The sequence below is a fragment of the Mus caroli genome, chromosome 9 (genome assembly GCF_900094665.2).
Source record: "Mus caroli chromosome 9, CAROLI_EIJ_v1.1, whole genome shotgun sequence".
NCBI lineage: Eukaryota > Metazoa > Chordata > Mammalia > Rodentia > Muridae > Mus > Mus caroli.
The window spans coordinates 102,902,998-102,923,476 of record NC_034578.1 but is presented as its reverse complement, the minus strand read 5'-3'; the positions used below and the strand labels follow the sequence as shown (position 1 = coordinate 102,923,476).

Here is a 20,479-nt window from a genome sequence, read left to right as displayed (position 1 = left end):
GGAGGCAGCCAGGCCTCTCCCAGAATCTGAAAGGAGCCATTGCTCTCTTTGTCAAGTTCTGCTACTGGGCACTCTCATTGGGCCCTGACTACCTACCGACTGCCATGCCTGAGGAGACCCTAGAAGGTAGGAGAGGGTGGCCACTGGGGAGAACAAGGCTCTAGTTCTACGGCTCACGGCGAGACCTGGCTTCATGGGAAGACCTCTCGGTCTTTTTGTACCCCACTCCTAGGGACCTACCCCTATGCATGGAGAAAGAATGCATCCGTCATACTTAGAACTCCTCCCCCCCTAAGGTCCTGCCTCAGGGAGGGATTCAAAGCTCTCCACTTAGGAGTGGGTCAGCTATAGGCTGTGCCCAAGTAGGTGTGGGCATCTGGGGGAGCTCCCAAGCAGTTCAGATCTTCCTTCAGCGGAGCCAGGATTGGGGTGAAGACCGGTTCTGGGGAGCATTTGGACATCTGGCCCAGGAGACGATGAGGTAGGCAGGCCTGCTGCGAGTGTCTTAGCCTGGTCAAGACTTACACTTAGCCGGTCAAGTGCCTTTACCTGCTGAGCCATCCTGTCCCCCCTAAATATTTTATACTGCAGAGAAAGGGCCTGCCCTCTGCTAAAGGATGATGTTAACCTTTTTGGGGTGAGAGGGGGAGACTTAACTATAACATCTACCATGTGTCTTTTTCTATAGCAAATGAAACATGTTCAAATATAAAGTATTGGAGACGCACAGTGAGGAGCAGAGGGGATTTAATGTGACCTGCAGTCCATCACCCAGGCTCAAGGACTGACAGCTTCTGGTTTTGTTTGAACTGCTTGTGAGCATGTCATGGGGCAGCTTCAAGCATGTCATAAAGGCTGAGTTACTGTCCGGAGATGGGAGGACCCAGAGGACCCAAAGCCATCCTTCCCCAGGGCTGGGCTACACTGTTACCTGCGTTCCTGGCAGGCATCTGGAGTTGGGGCAAAACCAGACAACAACATCCAATAAAAGACCTTGGCAGTGCACACTCAAGAGGCAGAGACAGGAGGATCTCTGTGAGTTCAAGGCCAGCCTGGTCTATATTCTGAATTCTAGGCAGCCAGGTCTACATAGTGAGTCCCTGTTTCAAAACTAAATACCCAGTCAACATCAGCAGAAAGTGTAATTATAGTTATTTAGAAATCACAAGTATTTTGATAATAGTTGAAATGCTGAGGCAGAAGGATCACTTGAACTAACCAGGTACTCAAAACCAGTCTGGGAGCTTTCTGAGACTGTCTTAAACAGGGGAGGTGTGGGGAGGGACAAGATGGCTCAGTGATTGAAAGTACCTGCTGTATAACCAGAAGATCTGAATTCAGACCCCAGTGACCACGGAACAAGCCAGGTGTGGTCTCGTGTGCCTTATAACCCCAGTGCTGTGTGCACTGGGACATGAGGACAGGAAGGACACTGGAGCTTACTGGTTGCTACCCTTGTCTAAAAACAAACAAACAAAAAAACCTATAGAAACAAACAAACAAACCAAATAGCAAAGCTGGGTAGAGATGCACACACTTTTTTTTCCCCCCCGAGACAGGGTTTCTCTGTATAGCCCTGGCTGTCCTACTCACGCTGTAGACCAGGCTGGCCTCGAACTCAGAAATCGGCCTGCCTCTGCCTCCCAAGTGCTAGGATCAAAGGCGTGCACCACCACTGCCCAGCGAGATGCACACACTTAATACCAGTAATAGGTAGGCTGAGGTAAAAGAATTTCGAGTTTAAGCCCATCCTAGCTTAGGCTACGCAATGAGTTCCAGGCCAGCACAGTGAGTCGCTATCTCAAAACAAAACAAAATCTGAAATAAATATAACCATAAGGGAACCACAGTCAGCGACTAAATAGGCAGAACCTGTAAACGGTAATTACACACACGTTGGTCAGGCTCCCTAGGCAGCAATCAAGACAAGCTGTTTCTCATCTCTCAAGTTAGCAAATATATGTAAAGGTGTGGGCATACAGAATCTGGGGATAGTTCTGTGAAGAACTTGTCTAGGATGCTTGAAAGACCTGAGTTTCATTTCTCCGGGGCCAGGATGTGTGTGAAGACTGTCCCACGACATGCTCAGAAGCAAGTCCAAAATCAGATGCTTGTATGCCAGTCTTTATGTCTGGGAGGTGAACTGCAGATCACGGGGTACACACTTCTGATCCCAGGCAGGTCTGGTGAGGTAGAGAGAGTTCCTGGGGCTCCGTAGTTAGTGAGTCTAGGTTATTTATTGGGTTCCAGTGCTAGGTCAGCATGGCTTCTGCACCACACACACACACATTTTTCCCACAGTGGGATGGCTAATGGTGGCCATGTTGTACTGCTGGGCTCTAGACAGGCCTTTTAGAAGACAGTTTTGATGATAGCTTCAAAGAGAACTCTCAGTTCTTTGGGCCCCATGATTTCCACTTCTGAGAATTGTCCTCAGTAACTTTCAGGAAAGTGGGGAAAGCCTTCGTATTTAATGATGGATGTCCTGGGGGGTAATTTCCACAGAGAATTGGAAACTACCTAAATGCCCAGATAGCCTCAGAGGGAGACCAGAGGGAGGAGCCCTTTAAGTTAGATGAAACTGTTAAGAAAAAAGTGGACTCCTGCGGCGCTGTTGAGTGCAAACAGCAGGACTCCCATAAGAGGCTGAATCACTGTCTGTTAAGGCAGACCGGAGGCCAGGAGGAATAAGCAGGCAAACCTGGGAAATGCTTCAATGTGACCATGGGAGCATGGAGTCCCTATGCACAGACTAAAGCCTTTGGAGCTCTGGACCCAAACTAAGGGTCACCCCTGAAATTGTAGGGAATTTGGAACCAAATGTCACAGGTGCAGTTCCCATATGTCCCAAGTCTCTGCAACCTACAAAGGAATTGATTGCTCCAATTGTCCCACCACCCCTGTAGACACCGTGTTGCCAATGCAGAACCAGAGGAACAGGGGAACGCTGGCTCCTAACCATGTGCAGGAGGTGCGTCTGCACCGAGTGGAGTCCATCAGTGACCTACACAGCGGAGGTAAGGGAGCTCAGGCAGGAAGTGAGATGGATGCTGTGGGTACCACCTTCCCAATGGACTGATGGACCGGTTCTCCCTGCAGGCTCCCTACGACCCTGTCTGGTGGAGGAGGCACAGGCATGGGAGGAGCTTCTGGGTGTCTTACCACCATCGCTGTGCACCCACGCTGGCTGCAGCCCTGTGTGTGGCCGTGGGGGCTTCCTTCTGCTGCTGGTACTGCTGGTGTTCACCTGCCTGGCGCTGGCCACCGTGGCTGTCTATCTAAGTGGTAGGGACAGGCAGGACCAGGAACCCAGGGCAACTGGAAATGAAGCAATAAAGGGTGGGGCATGGGCCAGTGGGCAAACCCTGACACAGGACTGTGTGGGGATCTGGGGAGGCATGCAGTCATGACAAGGTCCCACAAATGTCTTCTCATCCCCAGTGCTGCAGAGCGAATCCCTGAGGGTGTTGGCTCACACGCTGCGCACACAAGAGGAGACTCTGCTCAAATTGCGTCTGGCTAGCCTCAGCCAGCTAAGAAGGCTCAACTCCAGTGAGGCTCGGGCACCCAGCTGAGATGCCATCTGTATGTGAGACTGTGGGGAGGGGGAAAGGGGCTTTTAGCAGGTCTCTGTTCTCTCACTGATGGCTTCATCTACACTACTCCTTGGTGAGATTTCTGTACAAGCCTGATGTAACCCCACAGCTTCCTGTCTCTCTTGACCTCTTCAGGCCAGGCCTGACCAAGCCTTCTGGTGCCAGGGCCCTGCTTTGGATAGCCAAAGGTCAGAGGATGGGGCACCAGTCTTTTCCTGGCACCTCTTGTCAGCACCCTCTGGCCACCCCCAGATAGGAGGTTCAGAAGTCTAGAAATAGCTGCCCGGCTCAACCACCCACTCTGCCAGGCCTCCCAGTGGGGGGTCCAGTCTCAGCTCTCAGAGGGGGAACTACATGTCCTGCCATGGAGGACAAAGGTGAGGTAGAGATCTTAGCTGCCGCCAAACCTGGGGTGGGAGACGGGAGGGAGAGAGTGCAGGCAAGACTCAGGATAAAGGCCACAGGGGACTAAGTATCATTTAATTCTCTCTTATCTTTAATAAACCAGCACACACATCCATTATAGGCAGCTTTGCCTACCCTACGCCATGGTGCCAGACCCCCAAGGGAAGCAGCCCCAGTGGGGGGGCAAGGTCTATAAAACAGGGATGGTCCTTTCTCACCACCCGCCCCGCCCGTTAGTCCTCCAGGACCGGCACACATTTGGTTTTACCTGAGACAGGACAGAAAGAGGCCACAGCCACAGGGCTGAGTGCACATACAAAGGGCTTGAGTCTAAGTGTCCTGATCCCTTGACCCTCCCACATTTGTCTATTTTTGGTTTCATCATTAAAAAAATAAAGTGACAATCACTGGCAGGGACCAGTTCTTGCACTATCTTCTGTTAAAAATATGGTATGGTATGGGTAGCCTTCTCGTTGGCCAGTCTGATTCACAAGATATCTGCCCGCTTGTCCCTTGCACGACTCCGGGCCTTGGTCCGGGCTTTGAAGGCTGCAGCATTGTAAAGGTGCTGTCGAAGAGGCAAAGAAGGGAGCACGGTGAACCGAGAGCCCACTCGCAGAGCTATGCCCCTGGGTAACAGAAGGCAAGATAAAGGCGTCCAAGGTGCAAACCTTTTCAAAGCGTGAAATCTTGCAGGCCTTCAGGGCAGCAGCATCCAACACTAGCACAGGGCCCAGGCCAAAGATGTCACGGAGAAGCTCATTGTTCTGAAAACAAGGCAATTAGCTACGGCCAGTCTGAAGCAGTCAGGCTATGTGGCCCTCCCCCTGTCCCCTCACCTGGAGGTGATAGTGCATGCCGGAGCCCAACACATCTTTGAAGGCTGTGTAGATACGATGGCGAGCCCAGCTGTCTATGTAGAGCACTTCCAGTCCGAAGCGGACTGTCTCCTCCTCACATTCACCACCCTGTAGAGGAGAGAGCCCATGATTGGGATTGGCTGCCATGCCTGGGACAGGTATGTGTATGTGCGCACGAGTACATGAGAGAAAGAGAGAGAGAGAGACAGACAGGCAGGGTCTATGAAGCCCCAGCTGTCCCGGAATTTACCAGCATGCCCCTGCCTCCTAAATGCTGGGATTACAGGTGTGGGCCACCATGCCTAACCCCTGGGGACACATTTTTAAGGGTCACTCATGTCCTCACACACACCTCAACAAAGTGCAGCACAGCTCGGAAAATGGAGCGCTGGCGCCGCCGGTCAATCTTGGCACGGTACTTATTGCTGTCGGTGGCTAGGGTACGCAGAGATCCACAGAGGGCCTCCATGTCTTCATAGACGAAGTCCTCCTGTGTGGGACAATGGAGGTATGGGGTGGGAGATTGAGTTCTGCTGGAACTGAGCAAAGTGCTCCCCAGAGTTTTTCTTCCACTCACTGCTCTCCTCCTCCTAACCCCTCCTCGGCCTCTCTCAGCTTTCACCTCTACTCAAAACCCCCACTATAGACTAGCATGTGCGTGTGTTAAGAGTTGGGGGTCACCTCCCCTGCAAGATGACCCAAGACTGCTGGGTCTTGTTTGTTTGTGGCACATTCTGCAAACAGCCTGGGATGGTCACAGGTGCCAGCGGGCTCTTCCTACTGTCCCTCGCACCTCAACGTCCCGGGCAAGCTCAAAGAGTAGCGCGATGGCTTCACCAGCAGCAATCCGCAGGTTCACACTTTCACTGGACAAGAGCTGGGGCAGCCGGGGCAGCTGCCTACAGAAAGGGCAAGCTAAGCTTCGCAGATGGGTTGAGGGTCCCTTCACAAACTCCCTCTCCCTCCCAATAGGCAGCAGCCCCTACCTGTCAAGGATATGGCTGATGTGGGTACCAGGACAGATGGTGAGCAGCAATGCCCAGGCCTGCAGGGCAGCACAGAGAAGGCCATGGAGGCTGGTGGGAACCAGAGACGCCATAGAGCCACTAGTGCCACCGGACCAGCTGAAAACACCTTCCAAGCAGGCCAAGCAAGAGACCAGGTCCTAGGAGCACAGGGAGACAGGTGTGGCTCACAGACAGAGCTACTGAGCCAAGTTGCTCTACCACTTGTGCCCAAAGTCCACTTACCTGGACGTCGGTGGCAGCCACATAGCAACCCAAGCCAAGAGCAGAAGCACACTGTTGGAAAGAGGACAAAGCTAGGCCACCACCGGTCAACATCAGGAACATCGTATAAGTGGAGAATCTGAAGACAGGTAGAGCCCAACCCCCTGCCTGGGCATGAGGGACTGATGGGCGTGGAAATACTCACATGGAGCCGGGCAGTGGGGCTTGCTGTACTGTCACTGAGCACCGAGATGAGCAGGGGCTGCAGGCTACGGAACAGCTCCTCACCCTTGGGTCCAGGGCCCAACTGCACACAGAGAATGCCTAGCACAGCAGCAGCCAGAGCCTGTTCTTCACCCTTCCCTACAGGATGCTTTCCAGTTAGCGCATGCGGCAAGCGGCAACACCTGCCTAGCTAGGGTTCCCCAAGTGCCCAGGAATCGACCTTTCTTAAGGCACTTTTCCAGGGCATCCGCCAGAGTGAGGCTGCGCTCCAGCAGAAAGTCCGGAAGTAGGCGGGAGGCCAGGGCCAGGCGCAGGCTCTCCAGGGCTCCTTGACGGGTCTTGGCACTGGGAGGCGATAAAGGGTTCACGTGGGTGACACACCCTTGGTTCCATTTGTCATCGGCTGAACGCCCCCCCCCCCCGCGAGTGTCGAGGCTGGCCAGCAGCCAGAGGTACCTCTTGTCAGTCAGGCAGTCCACATAACCTTTCAGCTTCTCCTCCAGGTTTTCCTGCTGGCTTTGTTCATCCACTGCTTCCCCACCTGCAAAGCCAGCTGGTCATCACTGGATCCTGCCCCCGTCCAGTGGAGCCCTCACTGAGCCCCTGTCAAATGTCAATTTGCTCTCACCCAGGCAGTCCTCTGCGGTGGTGCTGAGAAGGCTGGGACAGTCACTGGTGGTACTCCGGGCCTCACTGGCCGCTTCATCCTCACTGGAGCCAGAGTCAGCCTGGGTGCTACTCCTGGCACCTGGGGACATAAAATCCCAATCTGACCAGCTTCTACCGGTGAGGGATGACTCAGGGCATCTCAGTTAACTTCATCAATGCTATCCCATCTCAGAGATGAGCAAACCAAGGCCTGACACCTGGGACTTGAATTAGGAAGCAGAAAAAAGGGAAGAAAGTCTATCTGCTAGAGAACACAGGAGCTAGGCCTACCCAGGGACAACCTGGCAGACTTGGCGAGTGGGGACCCCAGGAAGGCATAGCCTTTGTTTTTCCTCTCTCAGATAGGGTTTCTTTGTGTAGCATTGGCTGTCCTGGAACTAGCTCTGTGGTCCAGGCTGGCCTTGAACTCACAGAGATCCACCTGCCTCTGCTTCTCCAGTGCTTAAAGGTGTGTGCTATCTCTGCTTGGTGGACACAGTCTGTTTAAGGACAGCAGGAACCAGAGTGGCAGAAGGGACTGGGATGAGTCCCAGGGAGGCCTGTGGCCCACTCTAGGTTATGGTCAAAAGGGGATAATGTAAAGGTTAGGGATCAGGTTATAGGACTAGGCAGGCTCAGGGGTTTAAACCGAGCCTAGGTCTTATGTTCTCCATTGGGCTATACCATTAGCGCCCCCTGCCCCTCATTAGAGCAGAGGTAAACTTTGACCAGTTTCCCAGACTCTACAGTGTGGACAACAAAGTACGCCCCTTGGTGTAGCAGGTAAAGACAAGTAACTGGCAATGGCTCTGCTCCAGGCCATGGCACTCACTAGGCTACCAACTCTGGGAGTAGCAGAGGCCCAGGTCCCTGCGGGTGTGCTGGGCACTCTGTGTTTCAAATATATTGTTTTCTGAGCTTCCTTCGGTCCACTCAGGGCCACCAACTTTAGGTATAGACACGATGGTGCCTCTGAGCCTTGGAAGACCAGAAGCTCTTGACCGGGTGTCATAGGGACTCTCAAAGTGTCAGTAGGGCAGGAACAGACAGACAGCTTGTGAACTCTCTCCAGGGCTGAAGACTGGCCTTAAATAGGGCAGCTATTATGGTAGGCACCCTGGACAGGTTCTGACCCAGTAGGAGTCCTTACACCTTAGGGACCACTAACATTACTTGCCTGTAAAAAAAATGTTCACCCCACACGTTGATTTCTGTTCACCTCTTCTCTTACTATCCTACTTGTCAAAACCACCTGGACGGTCTCATCTGCCGAACTGTATTGTGGTCCCTTTGGCTGCTGGACCCTTGCACCAGGTTCTTTACCATCTCAGGAGCTCCCCTCACAGAGCCTGCCATGATTCTAAGACCACTCGGTAAGTAAATGCTTTCAGTACTAGTCCTTGTGGAACTGTCACCACCCTACTAAATGCCCCGAGACCCAAGCCACATTAAGGTAGCTGTCAGGTCAAAAATATGCTGGGCAGGCACTCTTTTTCAGCAGTTACTTGTTTAACGCAACAGGTCATACTTCTGGTTGAGGCTGATAAGAAGTCTCCAGGCTGCTTCGGGCTCTCTGGATGTCCTCCGGGTCTCTCGTCCAATTGATAGGGCCCCAATTCTCTACCTTTCCAATCACACTTCCCCGTTTTACAGAACAGACAAGGTCTCTCTGCTAATTTCCTTGTGCAGCCTACCAAATGCACTACTAGAATTTAGCAAAAGGGTTGGCTTTACGCTCTTTCTGGTGTGGTTGTCTACCCCAGTAGCGACGAGAAAACCTAGGTCCTTAATGCTGGTCAAATCATCGTTGCGGCGCGGGATTTCGAAAAACAGCTGGCAATGTGCTCAAGTGAGGCGCACACGTGGCCAAAGCCAGCTGGGGCACGTGCGAGCCTTAGCAGAGTTCTGGGAGGTCACGCTGGGCTGATCTGGGAAGATTCACCAACTCAGGTCCCTCAATGACATCGAAGGGGAACCACGGAACACCCCCGCTCACTACTTAACAGTTCTACTGGAGCCCCCGGACTCACCTCCTCCACGGCGCTGACCGCCCTTGCGGAGCGCATTGCCCTTCCGAGCACGAGGCATTCCTGGAACCCGGAATTGGGGACACGGGAAGGGGGCACGGGGTCAGGGACCCGGAGGGCGGGAACTCCAAACCAGCGAAACGCTGGCCCGTGTGCTGAGCTGAGACTGGCGAGGACGACAGGAGCCACACGCCGCGCGCGCCACCATCTTCGTGAGGCGCCCCGCCCTGTCAAATGGGTCGCTGGGAAGGTGAGTTCCCCGCCACCAAGTTCAGATCCACATACACGCGGCCGAAACTACTATCCCCAGGCGTCAGCGTACACAGATTAGCACCGCCCGAGTTGTGCGCAGTGCACGACGGGAGTAGTAGTCCATTCGGGAGACACATAAGCCGACGCCGCTCTAGCTAAACTATGTACCCACAATGCCCTGCGTACCCACTTCGCCCCTCCTTCCCCTACCCTCGCCCGCGCGGTTCATAGTTAACTCAGTAGTTTCCTTTCTCACTAGAAGCGTCTGCAAGGCCTGATAACGAAGCACCTGCTTTGAGGCGCCAGGTTTGGCGCTAGATAGAATGGCGCGGACAGACAAACTTCAAGTAATGAGTGACTTTATGGATGAAAATACAGATAATAGCTTAGCGTTTAACAGGCCTTAGCTTAATTTGGGGGGGGGGTGTTGGGAGGCATGTAGGGGTTGTCTGAACCTAGATTTTACTTCTCTATAGATACACTGGGGTATAGGAACAAAGTCCTAGGCTAGTCACCTTAAATGCCTGGAACTGACCCCGAAGCTTCTTTATTGCTTTAAGTCAGATGATCTCAGCAGGCTCTGAGACTGGTTTTATATTCTTATTAGGCCCTATCTATTCCTCAGGAATTTCTATGGAAGTTGTGTTGGTGGAAGTGGGATATGTACTTGGGAAGGTCCCATAAGCTAAACAAAGCATAAAGGGGAATTCCTTTAGGACTGGGAAAATGACAGCAGGGTCAAGAAGCAAAGGCAGGGACTCCTGACTCTATGTTGGGCTCAGGGTTTAGGCTCCAGGCAGGTAGGGCCAGCCCAGCCCGAGTAACAACGGCATCTGAAGGAATTCCAAGCTCCAAGACTGTCATCTGGCTGCAGATGTAGAAAGGCTTCCATTTGTCCTGGGTCTTTCCGGGCACATCGACCATGGCCATGACATCTCTGGTGACTGCAAGCCATGGCAGCCTTGGTCACATTGATTACATAGGGGCCTAAAGTGCCCACTAGGTAGTCATGGAGACGCCAGCACTCTTCCTACAGAGAGAAAAGATAGGTCAAAGCTCCTTTTCTATGACTTGGCATGGCTTCTCCCCTATCTTGGGGCTCCAGCGTGAGCACGATGAGGGGCAACGCTCACCTCAGAGCTAGAGAAGCTCAGGTCCCCCCAGAGTACCACTCCAGCTGTTCCCAGTGCCGCACTCACTCCAATAGTCTGCATCAGGTCATCCTGCAGGCAGAGAACTGTTAAGCCCAAGCTCGACTGGCCAGATCTATCAGGGCCCAACTTTACCACGACACGGTTTGGTTTACTGCTATGATTCTGCCTCCAGAGTAGAGCGCTTTTAACAGAGCCTCTAAGTAATTTCTTAGAACTTCCATTCAGAGAATAACAGTCCTTAGACCAGGCACCACTGATATTTCCCAGTACATCACCATACCTCCCTACTCCAGGATAGGATCTTTTTGTTGTTGTTTTGACTTTCAAGATAGGGTTTCTCTGAGTAGCCCTAGCTGTCCTGGAACTTGCTCTGTAGACCAGAATGGCCTCAAACTCACAGAGATCTGCCTGCTTCTGCCTCCCCAGTACTGGGATTAAAGGTGTGCATTACCACTGCCTGGACTAGGATAGGGTCTTTTTATTTATTTATTTTTGGTTTTTCGAGACAGGGTTTCTCTGTAGCCCTGGCTGTCCTGGAACTCACTTTGTAGACCAGGCTGGCCTCGAACTCAAAAATCCGCCTGCCTCTGCCTCCCAGGTGCTGGGATTAAAGGCGTGCGCTACCATGCCTGGCTAGGGTCTTTTTAAAACCCCCCAGATCATGACTACCTCCAAGTCCCTTTGGGAAAGTTTTCTCTTCAGACCTTTCTAGGACATGGCTGTTTCTCTAGACTCTGATCCTTAGCCCTGAGCTTCTCCTTACCAGAGACAGGAATCTCCCAGAGCTCCGGTGTGTGAGGCGAGAATAAGCCAGAACGGGTAGAGGATGTGAATGCTCCATAAGGGCTACACGGAAGGCTTCCTCCAGGCGGTGTCGGACAAAGGCCTGACGGTAGGCAAGTGGCAGTCTGGGTGGGAGGTAGATGCTAGGGAAGAGAGCACTGGAGACAGCCCAGAGCCAACGCAGTTGGGTGTTTCGGGTAGTGATGGCTGCACGGCAGTGGCCTGTGTAGTTGGAAGCCATCTTATGCCAGCCATTGCCACAGGCTGGATATCTGTAAAAGCCCCAGAGGCCACTCGGGCGAAGTGTCCGGCCCAGCTGCAGAGTGTATTCCATGAGTGCACGGGCAGCCTGCTCAAAGCTAGTATGGGCTTTGTGGAGCTGTTCCTGAGGGTCCAAGCCAGGGAACATCTGCTGTGTCCAAACCCAGGAGGCTGCCAGGTAGACTTGTCGATGGGGCCCCCAGTTCCCAGCCCAGAGTGGGTACCATTCTTCCCAGTCCAGCACTGCCAAGCCAGCAAAGCTAGATCTTAAGCTGTGTAGGATCTGGTGGGCAGCTCGTGCCAAGTGGTGGTCTAAGGACACAGCCTGAGGGATTCCCCCATTGTGGGCTGTACCTCTAGGTCCAAAGTAAGGATAAAGACCAAACTGGTTCTTGTAGAAGATGGAGATGTTTTGGCCGTGAAAATGCTGGCCGTGGTTGGCTACAATGCCGAGGGCATCGAGAGGCAGATGCACACCAAAGTGGGCCTTACATCTTGCTGAGGGTACATTCCACACCACAGAAAAAGGATGTTCAGGAACCTGCAGCAAAGCCTGGCCATGCATCAGGCACAGGGTTAACCCCACCACCATGGTTAGGCCTAGGGGCATGATCATGCCACAGAGATGGAGACCTGCAGGAAAGGGGGTATGGGCTTAGAGTCAGTCCATGGCCAAAGAGACAAACTGCCTTTTGCACAGCAAGCAAAGCTTCCCCTCGTTGCTCTCCTCGGGGAATGGGACCAAGCTGGGGGGTGGGGTAAATATGGCCTCCAAGTATTCCACGGGTCTCCCAAAGAACCCATACCCTTAGCATCCTGGGCTGCTCCCCTCCAGGGTCCTCCATCTCCGTCAGGGTACCATCATATTCTCTAAGGCCTCACAGACTCATGGACATCATAAATCCTTTTCCTTCCCCTGCCCACATTGCCTCTGTTTCAGTAACACTCAGTTCTTGCCTCCTTGCTTCATCCATAGTCAGCACTCAGGTCTCTCACATGACCTCTCAGATCAGGGAACTTCCCAGATCCCTGAGGGAAGTGAGGGTGCCTGGGCTCCTAGCATGAGCCCTGCTGCTCTCTTCACCTTGGCCTGTCTACAGATTCCTCATTGCCTGTGTCCAGTGCAGGACCTGACCCATCGGAAGTGCTCTGTGAGTGATAATGAGTGGAAGGGGAGAGGAACAGTTACCCTGGGTGTGGAGAGGAGGTTCAAAAGACAGATATTACCTCATCAATAGCTCTTGGGCCAACTTGGGTAGTAAGGATTCTGTCAGTCATAGGGGGATCTGGGAATGGGAGTTAACCAATAAACTGTCACAGCCATACCTAATGAAAGCCTTTATTCAGCCACACTGACAGCTCTGAGCCAAAGCTCCAAAGCCACCCCCTGGCCTACTGGGACCCACGAAAGATACACAGGGTAAGGTTGTCCACAGGGGGTAGAGGGGGCTGAAGTATGGCCTGTGGGCTGAGGCTGGCTCTGTTCTGGGCAATCCAGTGTCCCAGAGAGACAGGGCCATCAGATGTCTTTTTCCATCCAGAATATAGGGCACCCCTTCAGATCTCGATAGCATGTCTCTAGCGGGCTTTGAGGAAGGGGCTCGGGTGAAGGAGGCGGTGAGGCGGTCAGAGACTGGGGTAGGGGAGGAGGTGGTGGCAATGGGGGTCCCTTGGAGCTCCTTGGGACAGCTTGGGCAGCTAGGATTGGCTCCTTGCAGGGTGGCTGGGGGCAGGGTGGCTTAGAGAAGGCACGTAGGACAGTGGTGGACAGTCGACGGTTGGTGAAGGCCAAACCCTGCACAGGCTCACCCAGTTGGTAGCCCAGATGGGCATAGAAGTACAGCTGGTCATGAGTGGTGAGGTGTAGCCGTCGGAAACCCCGGGCTCTGGCAAAGGCCTCCAAGCCCTCCATGAGGCGGCGACCAAAGCCACGGCCCCTCAGAGCCCGGGCTACCACCACTGTCTCTACTAAAAGGCTGTGGGGTTGGTCCAGTACCCGTGATAAGCGGGCATGGCCCACTACAACAGGGGCTGCTCCAGGTGTGGGCTGGGGGCTCAGCAGCATCAGGCAGAGGGGGAAGGCATCTGAGGACTGGCCCAGGGAGTGGAGACGGGAGGCACGACTGCGGGGCCACTGGTCATTGATGAGATCAGCACAGGCACTCATGAGCTCGGGTCGGCAGTGTACAGGCTCCAGGATTAATTCAGGCAGCTTGGGAACTGGGAGCTCTTTTGCCTGGTGTTGAGAATCCAGGGTAAGCTCAGCTGGGCCAGGACTGAGGCTCATCTCTGGGTGGCATGTGGGATCCAGGGTCAGCTCAGCTAGCCTAGGACTCAGCGACAGCTCTGGCTGGCGTGCAGGATCCAGGGTTAGCTTGGTCAGGTTGAATCTCAGGGTCAACTCTGGCTGGCGTGCAGGATCTAGAGTCAGCTTTGCTGGGCTGGTACTCAGGATCAGCTCCATCCGGTGCACGGGGTCTAAGGTAGGGGTCAGCTTGACTGCCAGGGCTCAGAGTCAGCTCCGGCCTACAGGCGGGATCCAGGCTCAGCTCGCTGTGTCAGGCAAGAAGCCAAGGTCACTTTCTGTTAGGTTTCAGATGGTTTAGTGCCTGGCTGGAAGGTAAGGCCACAGTCTCCAGGTAGTGGCATTTCCTTATATAAGGGATTACCTCCTGGGTATAACAGCATGCTAGGCTGTGTCAGGAAGATACAGTTGGGGCAGGGAAGGATGAGTGGAGGGGGAGGGGTGTGCATCCTGGGATTGGGGGAAGGTGTGTGCTTCACCTTGTCCCTATGCACTTGAAAGCACCTGCAGTCTAGAGGAGACCCATCCCAACCCCTGTGAGGAGAACTCATGGAGACTAGCTGAGTGCCCTGACCCAACACTGGAGGGAAGCTGGCAGTACTAAGAAATGCTGAAGGCTGGGCTCTGGCTACAAATCTCTTATCATTTGCCACACCTCACCATGTCAGGCTTGCCACCCTAGCCCACTTGCTCACCATCTTTTTTTTTTTTTTTTTTTGGTTTTTCGAGACAGGGTTTCTCTGTATAGTCCTGGCTGTCCTGGAACTCACTTTGTAGACCAGGCTGGCCTCGAACTCAGAAATCCGCCTGCCTCTGCCTCCCAAGTGCTGGGATTAAAGGCGCTCACCATCTTTTGTTTTGCTTGGGTTCCCTGCCCCCGCCCCCCCTCCCCCACTTCTCCAGGGTATGTATAGCCTGTGTTTGCCTCAAAATAGTGACCTAAGTGCCTCAGCCTCCTAGTAGCCCATGACTGTAGCTCGCTGGCCTTGGCAGACAGTGCAAACCAGCCATCATACTTTTAGCTTGCCCCCACCTGAGTTTTTCTTTTCAGAAGACCTCTCCCAGGAGTCACCCCCACCCCCCATGCCCCTCCTCCCCACACAGGTTAGCTCTCCTCCAACCCTGAGCTTTTTCAGTTATCTGAGCCACAAAAGTGGCCCTGGAGACACTCACACCCACCCCAAACAGGCTCAACCCCTCAACCCCTACTGCCTTCCCTCCTCGGGACAAGGAGCCTGTGGCCCTCTGCTCCAATTCTGTCCAATTCAAGACATTTTGGCCTTGGATCCTCCTGTCCCTACACATGGGGCTTTGATGGCACTGCTGTGGAGCTTGGCCCATTACACAGAATGTGGCTTTTGCAAGTCTGCTTGCCTCTGGTCTCAGTTTCATAGTCACCCTGATAAGGACCATGGCTTCCTTCCTAAATCTACAGGTGTCCAACGGCCACTACGTTGGGGACCCGGACCTCTGTCACCCCCACTCCCCTGGGTTTTTGTTTGTTTGTTTGTTTTGAGTTTTGTTTTTTTGTTTGTTTGTTTTGAGACAGGGTTTCTATGTGTAACTGACCTGGCTGTCCTGGAACTCACTTGTAGGCCACTCTGGCCTCGAACTCACAAAGAACTGCCTGTCTTTGCCTCTAGTGCTGGGATGAAAGGTGTGGACCATAATGCTCCAGCTGTAAACTCCATTGTTTACCTGCCTTATTCTAGGATCTGCTGGCAGGAGGGTCTATGTTGGGGGATTTCTTGCAGTGGATGGACAGTGGGTCCCACTCCTTTACTCATTTACCGCAGAACGTGCCTCCTGACTCCCTTTCCCAATTTTCCCTGAGCCTGAGGACAGCCCTCTCCCCCCTTCCCCCCAAATCTCAAACACCAGGCTTTAAGCCTCTTACCTGGCTCCAGGTGGCTCCGCAGACACAGCACTCCCTCCCCAGCTCCCACACCTTCTAAGTAAGGTCAGAAACGAGGAACCTCTGGGTCCGCCCCTAGCTCAGAGCGCCAGGGTTCCCCCAGACAGGTTTAACCCCTTCATTGCGGACCCCACCACTGTTAAGTGGAGCGAAGCTCCGGGTCTTCAGGGTGGGTCTGCACCTGCCCCTTGTGGGACACGGGCCATGGATCTTTTGGGAGTGGGGGTTTTGAAAGCTCGATTATGGTGGCTGTAGCTCAACAAGCACTAAGCTCTAAGGAAAAGGGAAACACTGGGAAGACTTGAAGAGCGACACAGTAACTTTGGGGACCACAGGCGCAGGGTGGATAAACGGGCAGCATGTGAGAAGTGAGGGTGATACTGACATGTTAAAGCCGAATTCCGGGATGGTCCACGTCCTGCCTGCGCACGGTTGGGTAACTCGCTGTTTCTGGCTCCAACTCCTCGGTCTGCCCACGCTGGTCCCAGCAGTACGGAGGACTCACTGCAGTCTTCGCAGGAGACAGAGCACCTCCTCCTAAGTTCTCAGTGCCCGCCCGGAATGTCCCTACCTAGACACCCCGCCCCCGGTTCTGAGCGTCACAACAGAACTCGTGTAGGCCCATTCTGTCCCTGGCTTCTTCCCTTCCGGTGGTGACCCGCAACTAAGCCCGTAGTTTCCTTTCGTTGGCTCCGCCTCCTCTTGGCTCTAGCCGGCTTCTAGCAGCTTGCCTGTGTTCAGCTCCGCCTGCCCCTCTCCTGGCTCCAGGCTCAAAGAAATGAGAGTTTCGCTTTGTTTCCGCTCTAGTAGGGTCTCCAGTCCTGGTGGGTTGGTGGAAATGGCCTGATCAGGTGGAACTTCCTGTCGTCTTCAGACAACACAATGGGATGAAAGTATAGAGCCTTTCCGGTGCCTTCTGGGTTCTGAGACCTGCCTATTTTAGGAGCTAATTAAACAGCTAAGTAATATAAGACAGCTTTTTTGCCGGGTCGAGTGATGCTAGTACTCAGCAGATTCAGGGATCCTATAGAGTGATGCTTGTGTTTCCCCAGCCCTCTGAGGGCACCATTAACACGCAGTAGGTGTGCAAGGTTCTATCTTTGGAGCTAGATAGCCTAGATTTCAAAATGCATCTCTCCTGGTTGTTTGTTTGGTTTGGTTTGGGTTTATTTTTTGTTGTTTGGTTGGGTTTTTGTTTGTTTGGTTTTTTTTTTTTTGAGACAGGGTTTCTCTGTGTAGCCCAGGCTGTCCTGGAGCTCAATATGTAGGCTGGCCTTGCCTCCCAAGTACTGGGATCCAAGGTGTGCATCATCCATGCCTGGCCTTGCTTGTCTCTTCTTGCTGGGCAACCCTCAGTGACTGGGGATATAGCTTAATGTTAGAGTACTTGCCTAGTGTGTGTGAGGTAAGTGAATGAAAAGGGCTCAGCTTCCCTGCATGTCCATTGCAAAGACTGAATGAGCTAGCCCACTTCTAGTGCTTGCTTATTAGCACAGGGCTTGGCACAGAGCTGCATGGCAAATGCCAGCTTTTGTGTCTGCTGACTCATAGATTCTGGAGGAACTGCTGACAATTAAGTCCTAGGCTCAGAATGGATAGTGCCTGTCCTAAATTCTGATTCACTATGTGGCTATTCCCGTGACTGTGCCTATGTGCCTGTGGCCATGACAGTGGTTGAGTGTACTCCTGTGACTTGTGGGCATGTGACTGTATTTGAGGAAGTCCTAGGTAGGCCCTGGGTATGTCAGGTGTCCAGTGTGTGCAGTCGGGTGCAGCTAATCACCACATACCCCGCTTGTCACACCACTTGCCGCTCCATCCACGGTAGCATCGGCACTTGAATTTCATAGCCATCTGCGCCCGGTCCTTAAGTGAGAGGGTACCCTTGAGGCTCGGGGGCCTGCCATCATGTGTTAGCTCAATGGAGAAACTAGCAGGGTTGAGGGTGAGGAGAGCCTCAGGATAACTCGGATGGCGGACACAGCGACCATGGCCGGAGCACAGAGCTTCGCTGCACAAAAGAGCTGCACTGGTCACGTTCACGATGAAGGGCCCAAGTGTGGAATCCATGTATGCTTTAATGGCCTGGCATGATTCCTGAGTGGGAAGGAGATCATAAGAAACACCACAGCCGTGTGCTTGCCTGGTGCTTAGCCAGGATGTCAGGAGTAGCGAGAGGAAGCCAGTCTCCCCTCATCCCTGCCCTACTCCCAGGCCTCCACTTACCTTGGTACTTGTTTTGTTTGAGCTTAGCCAGAGCACTGCTCCTGCCACTCCCTGGGCTGCGCTCTCCCCCAGGCTGTGCTCCAGTTCCTCCTGGGAAGGAGATTGCATACACGGTTGTATAAGGTTTACTGTCCTTCCTCCCTGTGGGAACTGCTGGGACATCACTGGATGGGACAAATAATCTCTTTCACCTGAGGCCTCTCTAGTGTTGGTGGCCAGGGGCAAGCCTATTCCCTTTTCTGACTTTCTCATGCTTCATACAGAATTTAGCATAAAGTAGATGTTCTATGTGTGGGGGTGGGAGTGGGGGGAATGAACGGACAAAGCACTGGAGTATTTAAGCCAGGAGTAAAACAATTTGGTCCAAGCTCAGAACCTCCCCTACCTTTCCCCAAAGATTGTAATACCCTGAAGTTAAGTGGACTCAGCGATTGGACTATTACCATATTACCTAACAAGGACGGCTGACAAAGTCATAGAGGACTCACCAGGGGCAGAAGATAATCTGTCGTTTCATAGAAGATCTGGACGTAGGGCATTACGGGCACATGGGGGTCTCTGGAAACTATAGCCACACGGAGCGCCTCTTGCACACGGTGTCGAACGTACATCTGCGACTTCCCTGTGCCCATCAGTGCTGCAGGCAAGTAAATACTGGGATAAAGGGCATAGCTCTGGTTCCACAACCACCCTAGCTGGTCGTTCTGATCACGGACGCAGAGTGGGCACTGGCCTGTGTAGTTGAGACTTAGAAAGTCGTTGTTGTAGCAGTCAGGGAAGCCATAGTAGCCCCAGAGGCCACGGGGACGCAGTACCTGCCCCAGTTGGAGGGTGCCTGCCATCCAGGCCTGTGCAGCTTCCTGGAACTGGTCTTTGGCTGCTGCCTCCACTAAAGTTTCTGGCCAGTCAGGGTGCTCTGCCTGGACCAGTTCCATTGAGCGCTGCCGATAAATGTCCTTGCTGTCCCAGTTGAAGGCCCACCGTGGGCGCCAAGCCTCCCAATCAATGACTGCCAGTCCTGAGAAGTCAGGTTCAGGCATGGCAGCCTTGATATCCTGGAATGTGTGAGCAAGGTGGGTAACCAGGCTGGCATTCTGGGGCAGACCACCAAATACTGGTTCCCCCGTGGGTGTATAGTAAGGGTAGGTGCCCAACTCCTCTCGGTAGAAAATTGTCATGTTAGAGCCTTGGAAACTCTGCTCCTTGTTGACAACCACATCGAAGACACTGACATCCACATCCACTCCATACTCTGTCAGGCACCAATGAGTGTCTCCGTTCCAAACAGTGACGAATGGCCGGTTGGATACCACGGAACCTCTGCAGACTTGGGGCAACTCGAGCAAGGTCAGGAAGAGAGTAGAGATTCGAAGCAGGTGGCCTGCGGTGGCAGGGGATGGGTCTGGGGAAACCTGGCCAAGGGAGGCAGAGTTCAAGGCATGTCTCAAACTTTTTGACCCCTACTTGAAGTAGCTGGGTCCAGTCCCTTGATCACAGTTTTGCCCCTGCTGAGATGTCAGCTGGACACTGATCTGGAGGGCTCAGCAAGGTCAGAGAGCAGACCGGAGACTCGGAAAGGGGGGCATTGCCATGAAGGGTATAAGTGAGTCTCCTCTGTGGCCAGGAACCTGCCATCTGCGTCCCCTCAAGCTTTGCCTTGGACTGACCTTACCCCACTTTCCTCCCAAGGGCCAGAGGAACCCATTACACCGGTCCTGAAAGAGGAGCTGAGACCTAGGCCCTAGGTCCTGGCCGACCTGGTGAACAAGGGAGACTATTCCGTTTCTTCCACCAGAAAAACTGGCAGCCACTGGGGGAAAGAGATGCTCAAGTGGCCAAAACCAGCCCAGCCCTGGAGACCCTCCAGCTGCCCACTGGTCCCTGCTGACCTCAGGACTGAAGGGCTTCATTCTCCAAGCTTTCTGAGCATGCTGTGTAAGCCCAAGCATGTCTTGGCCGGATTCTGTCCCGCAAGCTGGTTCTAGTTGCACCAGCTTAGAGGCGGCTGCTGCTCAGGGAAACTTGGAGCTTTTGGAGATAGTCACCCCACCCAACCAATAGGCTGGCCTTGGCACGGGGCGGGGCGGGACTGGGGCTGGACTAGCAAACAGCCCCTCCTACTCAGACAACACTCGGGAGGTCTTTGTGTGGACAGCCGGGCAAGCAAATGTGTGGTCCCCCAGTGTGGTCCCTGAGGACTATATGCTTCGAGATTACTTTCTCCTCATTGTAACAGTTTTGGCCCTAGGCACTTTTGTCTTTGTGGGACCCCCTCCTCATTGAAACAAGTTGGGTTTTTTGTTTGTTTTTGCCTTAGGCAGGCAAGAAAGGTCAGAGACACGTCTTCACACACAGGGTACAAAAACATTGCTCCAACAGTTTGGGTTTTGCTTGTTTTGGGCTGGGAGCAGGATCCCAGGATCTCGTGTTTGCTAGTCAAGTGCTTTACTGCTGAGCTCTGTCCCTAATCCCGTCCAAAAGGCATTTTAAAGTCTAAGAAGAAACAGTAAGAGTACCTGCAGCTAAATCTGATCACTTGAGTTCAATCCCTGGGACACACATGTTATAGCTCTTTTTTTTTTTTTTTTTTTTT

At 53.3% G+C, this 20,479-nt stretch overlaps 5 protein-coding genes across 7 annotated transcripts; 1 reads left to right on the top strand and 4 right to left on the bottom strand.

Annotated features, from left to right (window-relative positions):
• Positions 1-24: 24 nt before the first annotated feature.
• Lsmem2 (leucine rich single-pass membrane protein 2) lies at positions 25-4,418 on the top strand. 2 transcript variants are annotated; one of them, XM_021171207.2, is made up of 4 exons: positions 25-126; positions 2,907-3,017; positions 3,100-3,285; positions 3,442-4,418. In XM_021171207.2, exons 1-4 carry the CDS (start codon positions 105-107, stop codon positions 3,573-3,575), a joined length of 453 nt encoding a protein of 150 aa, XP_021026866.1. In that variant the 5' UTR covers positions 25-104; the 3' UTR covers positions 3,576-4,418. The 2 variants fall into 2 exon arrangements, with proteins under 2 accessions (XP_021026866.1, XP_029337177.1); XM_029481317.1 differs by lacking the exon at positions 25-126 and adding an exon at positions 157-481.
• Positions 4,066-9,289, bottom strand: Ifrd2 (interferon related developmental regulator 2). The gene is made up of 12 exons (XM_021172203.2): positions 8,994-9,289; positions 6,944-7,063; positions 6,772-6,856; positions 6,536-6,660; positions 6,296-6,453; positions 6,112-6,162; positions 5,848-6,026; positions 5,655-5,760; positions 5,214-5,351; positions 4,841-4,969; positions 4,673-4,768; positions 4,066-4,569 (listed from the first exon to the last, which is right to left on the bottom strand). Exons 1-12 carry the CDS (start codon positions 9,049-9,051, stop codon positions 4,489-4,491), a joined length of 1,326 nt encoding a protein of 441 aa, XP_021027862.1. The 5' UTR covers positions 9,052-9,289; the 3' UTR covers positions 4,066-4,488.
• A 311-nt stretch (positions 9,290-9,600) lies between these two features.
• Positions 9,601-16,114, bottom strand: Hyal3 (hyaluronidase 3). The gene is made up of 4 exons (XM_021171743.2): positions 16,046-16,114; positions 11,160-12,073; positions 10,376-10,465; positions 9,601-10,272 (listed from the first exon to the last, which is right to left on the bottom strand). The coding sequence occupies exons 2-4, from the start codon at positions 12,054-12,056 to the stop codon at positions 10,021-10,023; spliced, it is 1,239 nt and encodes a 412-aa protein (XP_021027402.1). The 5' UTR covers positions 12,057-12,073; positions 16,046-16,114; the 3' UTR covers positions 9,601-10,020.
• Positions 12,764-16,312, bottom strand: Naa80 (N(alpha)-acetyltransferase 80, NatH catalytic subunit). The gene is made up of 2 exons (XM_021171745.2): positions 16,046-16,312; positions 12,764-13,993 (listed from the first exon to the last, which is right to left on the bottom strand). The coding sequence occupies exon 2, from the start codon at positions 13,902-13,904 to the stop codon at positions 12,960-12,962; it is 945 nt and encodes a 314-aa protein (XP_021027404.1). The 5' UTR covers positions 13,905-13,993; positions 16,046-16,312; the 3' UTR covers positions 12,764-12,959.
• A 1,041-nt stretch (positions 16,313-17,353) lies between these two features.
• On the bottom strand, positions 17,354-19,938 carry Hyal1 (hyaluronidase 1). 2 transcript variants are annotated; one of them, XM_021171741.2, is made up of 4 exons: positions 19,776-19,938; positions 18,375-19,298; positions 17,887-17,976; positions 17,354-17,757 (listed from the first exon to the last, which is right to left on the bottom strand). In XM_021171741.2, exons 1-4 carry the CDS (start codon positions 19,833-19,835, stop codon positions 17,440-17,442), a joined length of 1,392 nt encoding a protein of 463 aa, XP_021027400.1. In that variant the 5' UTR covers positions 19,836-19,938; the 3' UTR covers positions 17,354-17,439. The 2 variants fall into 2 exon arrangements, with proteins under 2 accessions (XP_021027400.1, XP_021027401.1); XM_021171742.2 differs by having other exon boundaries at positions 18,375-18,523.
• Positions 19,939-20,479: the final 541 nt, after the last annotated feature.